Source organism: Stegostoma tigrinum, chromosome 4, assembly GCF_030684315.1.
Source record: "Stegostoma tigrinum isolate sSteTig4 chromosome 4, sSteTig4.hap1, whole genome shotgun sequence".
Lineage (NCBI taxonomy): Eukaryota > Metazoa > Chordata > Chondrichthyes > Orectolobiformes > Stegostomatidae > Stegostoma > Stegostoma tigrinum.
This window is the reverse complement of record NC_081357.1, coordinates 90331892-90348060: the sequence shown is the minus strand read 5'-3', so window position 1 is coordinate 90348060 and position 16169 is coordinate 90331892. Positions and strand designations below refer to the sequence as shown.

General features: G+C 39.6%; 1 protein-coding gene across 4 annotated transcripts in view; it reads left to right on the top strand.

The window, feature by feature from the left end:
• Nucleotides 1–16169, top strand: part of phf3 (PHD finger protein 3) — a 140673-nt gene that overhangs the window by 25790 nt on the left and 98714 nt on the right. For 2 of the 4 annotated variants that reach the window (XM_048530914.2, XM_048530913.2), the window contains exon 2: nucleotides 10697–10957. The exons of the other annotated variants lie outside the window; for them this stretch is intronic. In XM_048530914.2, coding sequence (XP_048386871.2) covers nucleotides 10717–10957 — 241 coding nt within the window. In that variant the 5' untranslated portion in view covers nucleotides 10697–10716. The remainder of the gene's footprint in view (nucleotides 1–10696; nucleotides 10958–16169) is intronic. 4 annotated transcript variants of the gene reach the window in all.

Below are 16169 nucleotides of genomic sequence, written 5' to 3'. Positions count from 1 at the left end.
CCATCCTGCTTGTAGAGTCCCATCTACCCCAGAAAGAGCCCCAATTATCCAAGAATCCAAAACCTTTCCTCCTGCACCATCCCTGTAGCCGCATTTTCAACCTCCCTCTCTCCCTATTCCTCGCCTCACTAGCACGTGGCATGGGCAGCAAACCAGAGACAACAACTCTGTTTGTCCTAGCTCTAAGCTTCCATCCTAGCTCCCTGAATTTCTGCCTTAAATCCCCATCTCTCTTCCTACCTATGTCGTTGGTGCCTATGTGGACCACGACTTGGGGCTGCTCCCCCTCCCCCTTAAGGATCCCAAAAACACGATCAGAGACACCACGAACCCTGGCACCTTGGAGGCAACACACCAACCGTGAGTCTCTCTTGTCCCCCCAGAATCTCCTATCTGTCCCCGTAACTATGGAGCCCCCAATGACTGCTGCTCTGCTCCTCTTCCCCCTTCCCTTCTGAGCAGCAGGGACAGACTCTGTGCCAGAGACTTGTGCCCTACTGCTTTCCCCTGGTAAGTCTCCCCCCCGCCTCCCCCACCAATAGTATCCAAAACGGCATACTTATTGTTGAGGGGAATGACCACAGGGGATCCCTGCACTGCCTGCCAGTTCCCTTTCCGGCCCCTGACTGTAACCCATCTGCCTTTTTCTTGTACCTGAGGAGTGACTACCTCCCTGTAACTCCTCTCAATAACTCCCTCTGCCTCCCAAATGATCTGAAGTTCATCCAGCTCCAGCTCCAGTTCCCTAAAGTGGTTTTCGAGGAGCTGGAGTTGGGTGCACTTGCTGCAGATGTAGTCAGCATGGACACTAGTGGTGACCCTTACCTCCCACATTCTGCAGGTGGAACATTCAACTGCCCTGACCTCCATTCCCGTTATTCTAAATTCCCAAAGAGACTGTTGAAAAATAAAGAATAAAAAATAAACTAGTTACCTCACCAATCTGGCACACAGAACCTGTTTTTTTTTGGTTCGAGGAGGAGGATGGGTGGGAGAGACTACCCGAGTCGTGTTTCAGGTAACGCAACCACACAAATATATTACCTCACTTACTCAGCGGTTGCTGATTTCACATTTCCTCAACTTTACCTTCTGGTCTGCTTTTAGTTCTTCGCCTTGTTCATTTGGATTAAAAATATGGGTTCATATTCAGCACCAGCATGTTTTATTTGGGATCCTTGAGGGCTAAACTGCGACAGACATCCATTTTGTTATTTTGGGATGGGACCAGGTTAAATGATCACATTCTAAATCAATTCTAAAGAGCTTACTCCTGGAATTGTCATGAATAGTCGTAATGTTCCTCTGTTGCCATCAGCCACTCTACTTAAATTATGCTAGCTTAGAAATGAGTAGACCATTTAGCACCTCAAACCACCTTTTTAAATGCGACCGTGGCTGATGTATGACCAAACATTTTAGAGACATCTTTGGTATACCTCATCTGGCTGAATAATTTTAGAGCAGTCAGTTCTTTCAATTTAAAATATTGCGCAGCATTAGTAACCCAGAAAGCTAAGTAAAGTTTTAAGAGAATTTGATTTTTAAATTACTCGGACGCAAGCAGAAAAAATATCGTAGTTTTCGGCACTTTAATATTTCTGTCCACTGCTAATGTTGTGCTGTCTTTAATACATGTTTTGAGCCTCTTGGATCCCTTGGGGATTAAAAAAATGAACCATTTTCTAACACACCTATTCAGTTATTAGGATTGCATGAGATTTTTTTGAGTAATGCAGAACAAATGTTTAATGGCCAAAGGTTTAATTAGGATAACTGCTGTGGTCTAATCCTACTACTTCTGTGGTAAGAGTATTTTGAAAGAATGAAGTAACACTTGTTTCAGTGATAAAACAAAAGTAAGCTTTTCTTTTGGCCAACTCTTAAGCATAATTAACAAAATTTACAAACTAAAATCCCCATTACAGAAAAAAAACACATGTACTGAACTTAAAAATAAATTATGTGCCATTTTTGGGTACATTCCAGCATATCTCTTTCTGGGCCAGTTTGTTGATCTTGCTATTTTCTAATTTGTTGCAAGAGAATGCTAAAACAAGCCCCCGGTGCAAGTGAGAAGTAAACCCAGGCCTCCTGTTTCGGAGGTAGAGTCACTCTGCCCTTTTGGTGACTTCAGTCATGGTGAGAGCAGTCCAGAAAACTTCAAATCTGCCTGACAGCTGCTCTCTGGTGAGTCGACCCCTAAAAAGTATACCGTAGCTTGTTTTTCACGATGCACAGAATTTACAAAGTAATTTAAGTCAGGTTAGGGTTTGTGCCATTTTTTGCTTTGATCTCGGAATGAGAAATTTTCTCACTGATGTTTGACTGTGATTGAATAAGATCCGATTGCCTTCCGAGAGAGAATTTAAAAAAAGTGCTGTTACAGAAATAATCCATTGCAAATGAGCCAGTGCTACACACCTATGTAGTGCTATGTTGACACTGCATTATATAAATGTTAAGTGTCGACTGTTAAGTTGCATTTCCATTGAGAATTGTGCTGCCTCTTGTCTATTCTGCAGGGCTTTTTTGCTACCTTTTTAGTGCGCTTAATTTTAGCTTTTTTAAAAACATTTTGCCGTTTTATATTATTAACTACTTTCCCTTGAATTTCCCTTTTTAAGATTCACTTTTTGTTTTGGAGAAAAAGGTTATGTTTGTTTCATTCCTCTTGTTTCAGAAACGATAGCTGAACTCAACCAGTGTTGAACTACAAGGCAAAGTGTTGAGGTCAGAATATCAAAATTTGATCAGTATTGTATGCAAAACTGTTGAGATCCAGTGGTTAAGATGCCTATATTTTATCTCCTTGGGTTAATGTTCCTCTCCTTCACTCTTTTGACTTAGACATCTTGTCAATGCAGAGGCTGCTATACAGAAAAATATCTTATGATGTCTGGTGCTATAACCTTATATCTCAATTTATCCCTTTCTTTAAAGGTTACATTACTTCTTTTGGCGTTTTGGGTTTTCCTTTAGCTGTTAGGAAAATGTCTCTTCAATTTGAGATGCCCATTGATTTTTGGTAGAACAGAAAGTGTGTGTGTGTGACGATAGTGCATAACATTGACGATGTTTTTATATAGAAGAGGCATATTGCAGAGTATTAGCTGTGATGAACAGACTGCATTGCTATGAAACAAAGAACTGCGGGCGCTAGAGATCTGAAGCACGCAGAACAGAAATTGCTAGAGAAGCTCAGCAGGTCTGGAAGCATCTGTGGCGAGAAAGCAGAGTTAACATTTTGGTCCAGTACCCTCCTTTAGAATGTGGCAAGAATGCAATTAGTGCAAATCAAAGCAGTCGCTAGTATCCTTCTGTTGATGCTATCCTGGTAATGGGGTATGTAGTGATCGAGCATTTCCAACATCAGGATCAGTTTCCGTTAATGGTGTTGCTGCATTGATCTCAGCACTGTTAGCTTGAATGATTCATTTTCAATTTTCAAATGTAAGAGTGCATATTTTGCTCAACAAGATGTCTCTCGCATTATTTTACCCATGTTCTGCTACTTTGTCCTGGAGTTTATTACTCACTGACTCTATGAGCTTTAATTAATGAACAGTATCCCTTTCCAAGAATTCACCCTGTTTCAATAGATGTAATTGACTGGTCCTTGTCTCCCCCTTCTTGCACTTCCATGCTGGTTAGTAGCAATACCAACTGATGGGCAATATTTGGTTGACCATGTGGAAAATTGTCCAAGTAAGGCCTCTTTACCAAAAAGCAGGATAGTTATAACCTGATCAATTACGATGCTAACATTGTACTCATTGGTCTTTATCAAAGTATTGAAACATGTTGACATTGCCACCATACAGTTAATACACAGCAACTCAACTTTTACTGTGTACCCAGTTTGTGTTCTGCCAGACCCACTCCATTTCTGACCAGATTGCAGATTTGGTCAAAAAATGGACCAAAGAACTGGACTTGGGAGGTGACTCCCATCGTCATCAAGGCAGCATTTGACAGTGTGGCATTGAACAGATCTGAGCACAGCTGCAGTTATTCAGAATTGGGGAAACCATATTCACTGATTGGAGTCATATCTACTGTAATGGAAGATGGTTATGTTTTTGGAGATCAGTCATTTCAGCCACTGGATATTACTGCAGGAGTTCCTCAAAGTCTTGTCCTCATCAGAACTGCTTTCATCTGCTTCATAAGTTCAGAAATGGCTATGTGTAGTAGTGTTTGGTACCATTTTTGACCCCTCTGATACAGAAGTGATCTAGTCCATGTGCAACAACGTTCGTACTTGAGTTGATAAGTTGTAGGTAACATTACTGCCATACTGTGCAAATCATATTATGTTTATTATCAGTGGTGTTACCATCATTGAATCTCCCATTCTCAATATCCTGGAGATTATCATTGGCCAGACATTTAACTGGACTAGCCATAGAAATATGTGGCAACAAGAGCAGGCCAGTGGCTAGGAATTCAGAGGCAAGTAACTCACGACCTGACTTGGCAAAGCCTGTCTACTGTTTATGAGGCATATGTCAAGTGTAATGGAATACCCATCATTTGCCTGGATGAGTGCAGTTCCAATCATGCTTACTCCCTCCATCCCGACATACACACTGTGCATCCCATACTAGATGCACTGTAGCACGTCACCAACTCTCCTTCAGTAGCACCTTCCAATCTCTTGACTTCTATTGTCTAGAAGGGCAAGGGCTACAGATGTGAGGGAACATCACCTACTGTAATTTCACCCGGAGCTTGCATGTCATCTTGGTTTGAAACTATACATTACTGCTGATAGATCAAAATCCTGGAATTCACTTAACAGTGCTGTAGGTGTATCTGCTTCAAATGGATAGCAGCAGTTCAAGAAGGTGGCTCAACACCACCTCCTTGAGGGTTAATAGGGTTGGGTAATAAACGTGGGCCTAGCCCGTGACACTCAACCCAAGACAGAAATTTTAAAAATTGCCAGTTCAAAATTCATAGTTTGAAGCTAAAATAATGATCAGGATTTTTTTTTCCTTTATTTGGTATCCTGTCTTTTTTTTTCCCTACCTGTTCATAATGCTTGGAGACATCTGTTCTTTAATTTAGGTTGTTCTGTGAATGAATGCAAGCTAAGAGTAGCAGTCAGTCTTTGAGCAAATATATCTATTTTGATTTCTGAAAACTGTTGTTCAGAATAAAGGTCTATTAGTTTCGTTCTGTACTTGATTTCTAAGCCTCTTGGCCTGTAAGGCATGAAAGGATAAAGGTGCAACTGCAGGCAAGTCAGCAAAGTCTTCATGGGAGAAATTGTCTTTGACAAGTTCTTGATTCTTAGTCTTGAACATGCATTGGCATTGCCTTGGTTAAACTAGTCTTGCAGCAATGTGAAGCTGGGTAGTGATTGAAAATTGGAAATTGGTATTTATTGTACAGTTTTTTTCAAATTCTGTAACTGGTGTCAAAAGGTTCTAACGTTTTTTAATTAGCCAATTTCTGGGTTGTAATTTCTATTTGGACCAACCAGCCAACATGGTTGTTGACCCCTTAAGGGTCCACACCACATCTACTCACTGCTCCCTAATCCCTGTTTTCTTTCAGTCATCTGTCAGTCAAATCTTGGATAGTAATATTTAAAACTTGTAATAGCTTCAGCACTGAAAACATCATTATAAATCTCATGCTTTTGATTGTGCAGTGAAAGATGACCTCTTATGCTCGTCTGGGAGTGTTGCTGAACAAGGAGGCCTTGGAGTGCAAGCTCATAGTTTCTTGCAAGTGGAGTCCCAGGTTGTTGGTATAATGAAGAAGGTGTTTGGTGTGCTTGCCTTTTTTGGTCAGGGCACTGAGTGTAGGAGTTGGGCAATCCTGTTGGGGCTGTACAGGACATTGGTTAGGCGTCTTTTGGAATACTACATGCACTTCTCTCTCCTGTAGGAAGGGTGTTGTGAAACTTGAAAGAGTTCAGAAAAGATTACAAGGATGTTTTAAGAGTTGGGGGATTTGATCTAAAGGGAGTGGCTGAATAGGGTGAGGTTATTTTCCCTGGAGCGTCAGGGGCTGAGGGGTGACCTTACAAAGCATTGTGAAAGGCTTTAGAGTAGATTTCGGGTTGTGAATGTTGTAGTTGGTTAGCTCGCTGAGTTGTTTCGTTGTTTCACAGATGTTTCGTTACATGCTGGGTAACATCAGTGCAGCCTCTTAATGAAGTGCTGTTGTGTTTTCCCACCTGTTATTTAAACTCTGGAGTTTGTTGAGCTGGATTACCTCACTTCACCGGCTTTCCTTTGCAGTGGAGTCTATTTGGGGTCGAGCTTTCTTGGGAAGGGATACAGTTCATTAAATAAAGCACAGAGCTGCACCAAAAAGAAGAAGAATTCCTCTTCCAGGTATTCAGTGACAATGGATACCTGAAAAACTGGGTCAGAAGATGCCTATTACACCATCCACACCAGGAAAATACTACACACCCCAACACACCCATCACGCTACTTTTACATCAGGTGCACATCTGAACTGACCACAAGACTCTCACAACTACGAGGCATCAGAATAGCACACAAACCCACATCAACTCTATGACAACTGTTCACCCGAACCAAAGACCCAGTACCCAGTATGGACAGGACCAATGTCTTATACAAGATTCTCTGCAGAGACTGTGACAAACACTACATCGGACAAACAGGAAGGAACTTAACAACAAGGGTATACTGACATCGGTTGGCTACAAAAAGACATGACCAATACTCACTCCCCTCTATCCATATGGATAAGGAGAACCACCAATTTGACTGGGACAGCACTAAGATCCTGGGACAAGAAAAGGAGAGACAAGCACAGGAATTCCTAGAAGTGTGGTTCCCCACGAAGAAAGCTATCAACAAACATAGAGTTCAACATCATATATACTCCACTGCAAAGGAAAACCGGTGAGGTGAGGTAATCCAGCTCAACAAACTCCAGAGTTTAAATAACAGGCGGGAAAACACAACAGCGCTTCATCAGAGGCTGCACTGATGATGTCACCCAGCATGGTAACGAAATGTCTGCGAAACAATGATCCAGCTCGGCAAGCCAATCAACTACAAACAGAGGTCTATAAAATCATGAGCAGCATGGATAGGGTAAATAGCCAAGGCCTTTTCCCTGGGGTGGGGAAATCCAAAACTAGATAGCATAGGTTTAAGGTGAGGGTGGAAAAGATTTAAGAGACCTGAGGAGCTACTTTTTCATGCGGCAAGTGGTGCTTGAGTGAAATGAGCTGCCAGACTAAGTGGTGGAGGCTGGTACAATTACAACATTTTAAAAGGCATCTGGATTGGTATATGAATAGAAAGGATTTAGAGGGATATGGCCCAAATGCTGGCAAATGGGATCAGATTTATTTAGGGTATCTGGTCAGCTTGGACAAGTTGGTCATGCTGTACAGCTCAATGACTCTGTTCAGTTACTAAATCAGAGCCCCAGTTCAAAATAAAATCTTGTCTTTGTTCTTTTCACCATAATCTTTTCCATTTCTGGTTATTTGATTGTGCTGATCTAGTGTGCCTTTTTGCAGACATTCATTATGCACACAATGTGTACTCCAAGGTGGTGACCCCAACTATTATGACTGTAGCCATCGAATCTTCTAGTACTGAATCCAGCATTTAATTTTGAATTGTGGATGTAGTTGGTGTGGTGGACCATCCTATGATACAAACATTGCAATTACAGGAGCACGAAGTATCAGATGAATTTGTCTTTACAAATTCACCTTCCAATTTATCTATGCTTAATGGTGGCTAATAGGTAATGAGTAAAGCTGTGGTTTAAAAGCTCAAGATGATTATAAGGTAACAGAGGTTTAAAATTCCAAATGGACATGAAACATTTTTTACTTTTGTCATTCCTGTTATGCTGGAAGTTTATTGACTCTGTTGTGCTAGTGGAATATTCATGACTTTTTTAAACAGAGTATAAAGCTATGTCAGAGATAATGGGAACTGCAGATGCTGGAGAATTCCAAGGTAATAAAATGTGAGGCTGGATGAACACAGCAGGCCAAGCAGCATCTCAGGAGCACAAAAGCTGACGTTTCGGGCTAGACCTAGACTGTGATGAAGGGTCTAGGCCCGAAACATCAGCTTTTGTGCTCCGGAGATGCTGCTTGGCCTGCTGTGTTCATCCAGCCTCACATTTTATTATAAAGCTATGTCAATTCACATTTGAAGGGTGTGGGTCTAATTTCAGTAGAAAGTCTAATGACTAAGCTGCTATGAAACCAGTGTTGAAATGCTGAACTTTGTTTCTGAAATGGTAACTGTAAAACTGTTGGATTGTCGTAAAACAATATCTAGTTTTTCAATGTCCTTACCTGGTCTGACTTTCAGGTACCTCCAGATCCAAAGCAATGTGACTTAAGTCTTAACTGTTGCCTGAAATGGCACTGCAAGTCTAAACTGCCTGGGAAAATTAGTATCTGTGTTACAGCAGCAGTTCAAAGTGTTTTGCTATTACTTTCCAAAAAGCAATAAATGCTGGTCCTGGCAGCCATGCTACCATCCCATCAAAGAAATTTTTTCTTCAAATTTTCTTATTAGTAATTATTTAAATGAGGGATGATTAAATTAAGAACGTTTGCTACCTGTAAGTACGCGCAAAGTACCTGGTTCTTCTCGTGTGAAATTAATTTGAATTGCAAGAAACAGAAATTTTCCTGGGTGAAATTTGTAGTGAGTGTTGATCAAAGTGCTAGATGGGAACTGTCATAAGATATATTTAGCCAGGAGTGTTTTTTTCTTGGAAGCATTCAATTGTGATTTCTTAAAATTTGTACAATATCTGACTTTGTTGAACCTGAAGAATTGGGCATTTAATAGATCTAAATGTTAGCATTAAAACAGGATAGATTGAACTTAATGAGAATGGACTGAATTACTTGTTCAACCACTTCTGAATTCTTGCTAGTCTTTTAGGGGAGTAGGAAAATTAAGTTAGTTACTTTTGTCTGAATTGTTGTATATTTTGGAGTCTGCTTTGGAATGAATGCCTGTTTTACTTGGACTTTAAATGCGAATAGTTCTAAACTGAGTGACCTGAATAATTTGGACTACTGTGACAACTGATAGGCATTAGACGTAATTTGCTTTTTGTCATTTTTAAGTTCTTTCATGTCCTTTCACCAGGTTTCCTAATTTATCAATTGGTGTAATAAAATTTTAATAACTTTCATACGTACTTCCATGAAATATTGAGTACCATTTGAGACTATGGTGTCTCTATCCACTTCCCAAAGTAATTAATGATGTGGCATTGCTACAGCTAGAATATGGAAAAGATTTAGCTTATTGCCAGCAGTAATGGTTAGTTTTAATTTTTAATGTTTTAACTAATATTTTCCACTTGAATTTTCAGATTTGAGTTATCACATTTGTTTAAAGAAAAATGGCAATGATAGCAAATACATTAATACAAACTCTGCACTTGTTCCACTGCAGACATGCACAGTGCAAGTTTTATGTATGCCAGTTTCTTCTTTTTTCAATCTTTCACCAGCTTTGACTTTGTTGAAATTGTTCAGATATGGGTTCATGTCTAATTGTTCCCTTTTTATAAGTTCCTGATTTTCCATTATTTACTGAGGAGTTTTCATGCTGAGTTCAGTCAAACATTGATAGGCTGTGAGAGCTATATGTCATTTGATTTTTCTGTTTTTCATTACAAAAACAGAAGTCACTAGGTGGTGATTAAGTGGGAACTGTTTCATTAACGAAGTGATGCTATGTTAATCAAAGCAGTACTGTCCCTGCACTCCTCATCTTGTCCCGATTTCTTGTTTGGAAAAAAACCTTGAGCTGGTTGACATGTCTGTTAGTTCTTGTCCTGTTATTTTTTTAAGTAATACGTATTTAAGTGATCACTACCAAGTTTACTTAGCGCAGGAGGTGGGTTTGTTTTCTACCCCACCACAGAAATTTGGTATTAATGTAGAACAGAAAACAGTATAGCACATTTACAAGCCCTTTTGGCACAACATCGTGGGCCGATATATTATCCCACCAAGATCAAACTACCCTGCATACCCTACGTTATACTATCATTGGTGAGTCTATCCAAAAATCGGTTAAATGTCTCTAATGTATCTGACTCTACTACCACTGCCGGCAGCGCATTCCACGTGCCCACCACTCTCTTTTATTGTGTAAAGAACCTACCTCTGACATCTCCCCTATACCTTGTTCCAATCACCTTTAAAATTATGCCCCCTTATAATAGCCATTTCCGCCCTGGGAAAAAGTCACTGGGTATCCACTTTATCTATTGCAGATTGTTGACAAAAATGTCTCTGGCTAACACAACAGTTCGCGGATTGGGGATCTGTTGCAGTATTATCTAGATTGAGTAGGAAATATAGGTTGATTTAAACCAAGGGAGAAAAGAATGGGTTGGAATTGACTTGGAGAGTCGTATCAAGAGCAGCTACTTCTGGAAAAGCTTGAATTTAACTCGCTGGCTTCTGACTGACAATCACTGGATTATTCACAAATCCTTCAATCCCGCATAAGGTTGCTAAATCAGTTTTATAAACTAGCATTATTCATGTTATCCTAGTTTTTGTTTTGCCATACTTTAGTAAAGAAAATCTGCAACTGAGTATAAATTTAGTGAAAATGTTGAACCCTGTTAGAGGATCTAGGAATGCACTTCAATTAATATCTGAAATATGTCATGCTTTTTATCTGTGCAGGAGTCCGAGTGGATGTCTTCATGGATATTGTTGATATATTTAACCCTTTGCTAGCCACCGACCACTTGGATGACACTCTGATTTTAGAGCCAGACTTAGAAAGTGAAGTTTGTGATTGTGGCACAGAACCAGACATCCTGGGAGGTTCTTTAAGAAACATGCTGAGTGACAAAGATCCTATGCTAGGATCTGCTAGTGTACAGTTCAGCCTGCCCTTTTCAGATAATGAAGATGGCAACTTTCAGCTAACATGCTCAACAGGTAGGTCTGACTTGCTTTTTGGCTGCGGTGCCTGCAAAAGTAATGTAGGCTAATGTAGCCGTGTAGTACTTGTATGAATGGGTGGAAAGGTTTCCTCCCACCTTAAACTCCTGCCACGCCTTCCTTTACTCAATGCCACAGGCGCAATGCCAAAATCTCTAACTCTATCTCTTTGAGTTTCAAGCTTTTATACATTGGGGAAAAATCTGCATTTATAATGGTGTTTTAAAACAAAAGTAATCTGGCATAACTGTATGCCTGATTCGGGAACTGCTTTATAGCCAGCAGGTATTTTGGGAACTGTGATAAATTTTTGCTGTGTCAGTGCAGTTTATTTCTAATTCTGTGCTATTACACCTCCTGAAAACATGTTTTTAATACCATATTATCAAGGATAATTTCAGTTTAGCCCATTTATTATGATTAGTACAGTAAATCCTATTAAAATTGGGCTGAATTTAATATCAGGTAGGTTTGGGAGGTAGCAGACTATTGAATAGTAGAAAAATGAAAATTGAATTTGAGCTGTGTAACTTGAAGTGACAATCATTCATGTGCCTTTTAGCTGAATTTAGAATTACAATGTGAGAAAAAGTTGTGTAATTATTTAACCTTCAAAGTCTGTGTCCTTAAATTGGATTAAAATGGTTAATCCAAGTCAGCAATGTTTTACCATTTTTCAAAAATGAAGGCTTTGAATGTAGTATTTTTAAAGGGAATTATTTCATTTGAATATTACAGTGTAAAACAATACTGTACACTTAATAGAGCTTATTCACTTTATACCTACTTCTAAGAGGAACACTGACTATAAGATAGGTGTATACAGTTGATTAGTGCCTTGTTATTTTTTTTAAAGACTTAATCTGAGGGTACGCATAAAGGCAAAAAAAGCAATTTTCTTCAAAGCATTTTGTATGCTTATGTCTTGACTTGTTTAGAAAATAACTATTTGCAAATAATCATATTTTACCTACCAAAATTAAAGCGTCTTGATTTTATTTTCTCCTAATCTAATGTTTTTAAAACTCTTATAGCTTTTAACAAAACAGAAAATGAGATTGCTAATTCTATTACGGAAAATTGAAATTTTGTATGTTACTGCAGTTGTTTTGAGATTCTATTTTCCTTGGGCATTACGTCTGCGGTAACAATTTAATTTCAATGTAAGCATTCATAAAACTGTAGCCTTACAGTAATGCAGAAAAACTTGCACTGATTACTATGGACAGGTGTCAAAAATATATTCTAATTCTTGAACAGTGGTATTTGGAGGGAGGAGTGATTTGTAATTCATCAGTGATGGTTGAGTCTGACAAACATACTAATTCTTTTGAGTTAGTTGATTTCAACTTTGGTATGGCATTACATTTTGCTTAGCACTTGTCAGGAAAAGAAAGAAAAACCAGCTGTGGCTTCTATTCTTGATCCCTTTGAGACTCTTCTGGAAACACTGTAAGCTTGAACTTTGGTAGGGTAGAATTGTGCTTTTTCTGTGACTTTTCCCTTTTTGACACATGGAGTTCTATGGTAAAAGCAAAATGCTGTGGATGCTGAAAATCAGAAATAAAAGAAAGTATGCTGCACATACTGAGGATGATTGGCAGCATCTGTGGAGAGAGAAATGGTTAACATTTCATTTGATTGTGTTATAGTCGTAGAGGTGTACAGCACAGAAAAAGCCCTTTGGCCCATCGAGTCTGTGTGGGATGTTATCCCATGAGATGTTAATGGGATAACATCCCATGCGCTGGTCCAAAACAACCATCTAACTACTTTAATTGCATTTCCAGCACTTGCCCTACAGCCTCATATACCTTGACATCACAACTGCACATCTGAATATGACTTGCATGTTATGAGGGTTTCTGCCTCTCCACTTTTGTTTTTGCAGACAGCAAGTTCCAGATTCCCATCACTCTTGGTGAAAAAGTATTGCCTCATGTCCTTTCTGAACCTCCCGCCATTTACCTTAAATCTGTACTCGCAGTCATTGATCTCTCCATTAGGGGACAAGTTTCTTTCTGCGTACCTTATGTATGCCCCACATCTTACACATCATGCCCCCACCCCACCCCAAGTCTCTAAAGAAGGGAACCCCAATCTATCCCATCCCATTTCATATCTAAACTCTCCAGCCCAGGCAGCATCCTGGTAAATCTCCTCTGCACACACTCTGGCACAACCACATCCCATCTATAATGTGGACTTTCTAGCTATGGCCAAACCAATGTTTGATGCAGTTCCGGCATAAGCTCTGTACCTTAGCTAATAAAATCTTATCTGCCTTTTTAATCATAGAGTTATTCAATATGGAAACAGACCCTTTGATCTAGTTCGTCCAGGCTGATCAGGTACCCCGAGTGAATTAGTCCCATTTGCCTGCATTTGGCTCATTTCCCGCTCAACCTTTCCGATTCACGTACGCGTCCTTTGTTCCAATTTTCCTGCACTGACCAGACATCCCAATCTGCTCTGCTTCCTTTTATCAGGTTATCTATCCTTCCAATTGAAAGTGCCAGTGGGTATACACACCAGGAGGCCTTATCAAATGCCTTCTGAAAATCCAAAAACATTCTGCTTCCACTTTATATTTCCTGCTTGTTACCTCCTTAAAGAATTCTAGTGAATTTGTCAGGCGTGGTTTCCTTTTGATGAAGCCATGCTGACTGCTTGATTGTGTTATACATTTCTAAATGTAGTGTTATCGCATCCTTTATAATAGACTCTAACATTTTTACAATACAATATTTTTTAAGGGTCTTTACAGGGTAAATGCTGAGAGGATATTCCCCTTATGAGAAGAGTCCAAGATTAGAGGGCATAGTCTCAGGTTAAGGGGTGTCAATTTATGACTGAGGTGAGGAGGCATTTCTTTTGAGAGTTAACAGTTGTTGGAACTTTTCCCCCCAAGGATCTCTGTGGCAAAAAGTCTTTGTGTATTTAAAGCTGAGATGGAAAGATTCTTGATCAGTATGAGAATAGGGGAAAGGGCAGGAAACTGGACGTGACGAATGTCAGATCAGCTGTGATCACACCGAATTGGGGAAACAGGCTCAAGGGGCTGAATGACCCAATCATGTTCCTATTTCTCAGTTTTTATTACCACCGGTGCATCCACTATCTGTAGGTGCTACTTTTAATGTCTTAAGATCATCAGCTCCAAGGGACTTATTCTTCTTTAGCCCTATTAGTTTCCCTACTACTTTTTCTTTAGTGTTATTGCATTAATTTCCTGTTGTTTTGCCTTTGAATATTTAGTAACTTTGGGATGCTGAAGCATGATGTTTATTTAACTCCTTTTGCCATTTTCTGGTCCTCCATTGTTATTTCCCCACCTCATTCTCTGAGGGACCCGTGTTCACTTTGGCTTTTCTCTTCCTTGTATACTAAAATAAGCCCTTGTCTGTCTTGGTATTATTTGCAAGTTTGTCCTCAAAGTTTCTCATCTCCCTCTTTTATTTTTAGTTGTCTTTTATTGATTGTTAAAACTCTCCCACTTCTCTAGCTTACCACTAATCTTTGTCCTATTTACTTTTTATTTCAATCTGATGCTGTCCTTAACTTCCCTGGCTAACCATGTTTGGTTTATTTCCTTTCTAAGATCCTTCTTCCAGACTGGAATATATCTTGGCTGTGAGCCATTAGCTGTGTTTTTAAAACGTCTGCTGTTGATCTTTAACCTGTTTTGCTGCTGAACTCCTTCCCCAGTACACTCCAGCCAGCTCTGCCTCATTTTTTTGTTATTAAAGCTTAGCACGATTATTCCTGACTCCTCCCCGTCAAGTTGAATACTAAATTCTACCATGCTATGTTCTCTATTACCGAGGGGGTCTTTTACTCTGGTCATGTAGTAAATTGGCCTCATTACACATTGTCTGACTCCTGTTGTATCCACAGCATACTGTTCTAGGAAATTGTCCTGAATTCTTCCTCATGTCTTCCTTAGCCAATTTGACTTCCTCAATCTGCATGAAGATTAAAGTAACCTGATTAATGTACTATCTTTTTGACATGCATCTTCTGACTTCACTTCGTTTGATGGAGGGTAGAACCCAGATGAGCTTTATGCTTCAAAAGGAAAGCTCTTGGATGTAGTAGAGGGGGAGAGGATAAACAGCAGATTTCATGAATGAGTGACAAAGGCTAGTGGGATTGATTATTGTAAGAAGACCTGGCATTTCTCTCGAGTTTGTAAATGAACAGCTATTTCTGAATGCATTATTGTGGAATTGTTCCTCTGGACTGATTGCTCGAGCATGAGGTTCAGTATTCTTTTAAGGATTGGATGGTGGATTGGCAGTGTTAGTTTTTGAGAACATGGCTAATGAATTTTGAAAATAATTTTGTTTTGGATGGCAGGAATATTGAAAATTTGTGGTCAGGCTAGGAACCATAAAAATGTTCATCATCAAATCATCTTAAAAAGAACATGTTTAATATCTTTGATAAAAACCAAAAGAACTGCGGATACTGTAAATCAGAGACAAAAATAAAAATGCTGGAAAAGCTCAGCAGATCGGGCAGCAAATCAAAGTTAACAGTTAGGGAGAGTGACCCTTCTCAGACCTGATTGTAGCTAGGAAAGTGTTTGTTTATATGCAGAAGATAGGTGGGAAGGAGAGGGAGTGATAATTGAACGAAATGTGGGGATAGAACCCAAAGACACTTGGTCAGACAAAGGAGTGAATAACGATCTTGCTATGAGGATGACTAGCTATTATTCAGCTCTGTTAATGGCTAACAATGGGTTTCGTGTAGTGGACTGTGATAATGAGGCCCGGTGTGTGGGGATTGAAGTAAGGATATGGAAGAGATCCAGCCATAAAGTTATTGAACTCTGTATTGAGCCTGGAAGGTTACAGGGTCCCCTAGCTGAAAATGAGATGCTGTTTTTCTAGCTTATGCTAAGTTTTGCTGGAGCATAGCAGCAAGCCTGTGACTGAGATGTTGGCCAGGGAACAATGGTGTATTGAAGCAGCAGGCCACTGGAACTTCAGTTTTTTTTGCAAACAGAATGCAAGCCTTTTGTAATATGGTCACCCAATCTATGCTTTATTTCCCCAATGTAGAGGAGACCATATTATGAGCAGCAAATGCAGTAGACTATATTTTTGTAAAGTGTTGTTTGAAAGCTGCAAGGTGTGTTTGGGCCTTTGGATACTGAGGAAGGAAGTCAGAAGTCACAACACCAGATCATAATCGAACAGAA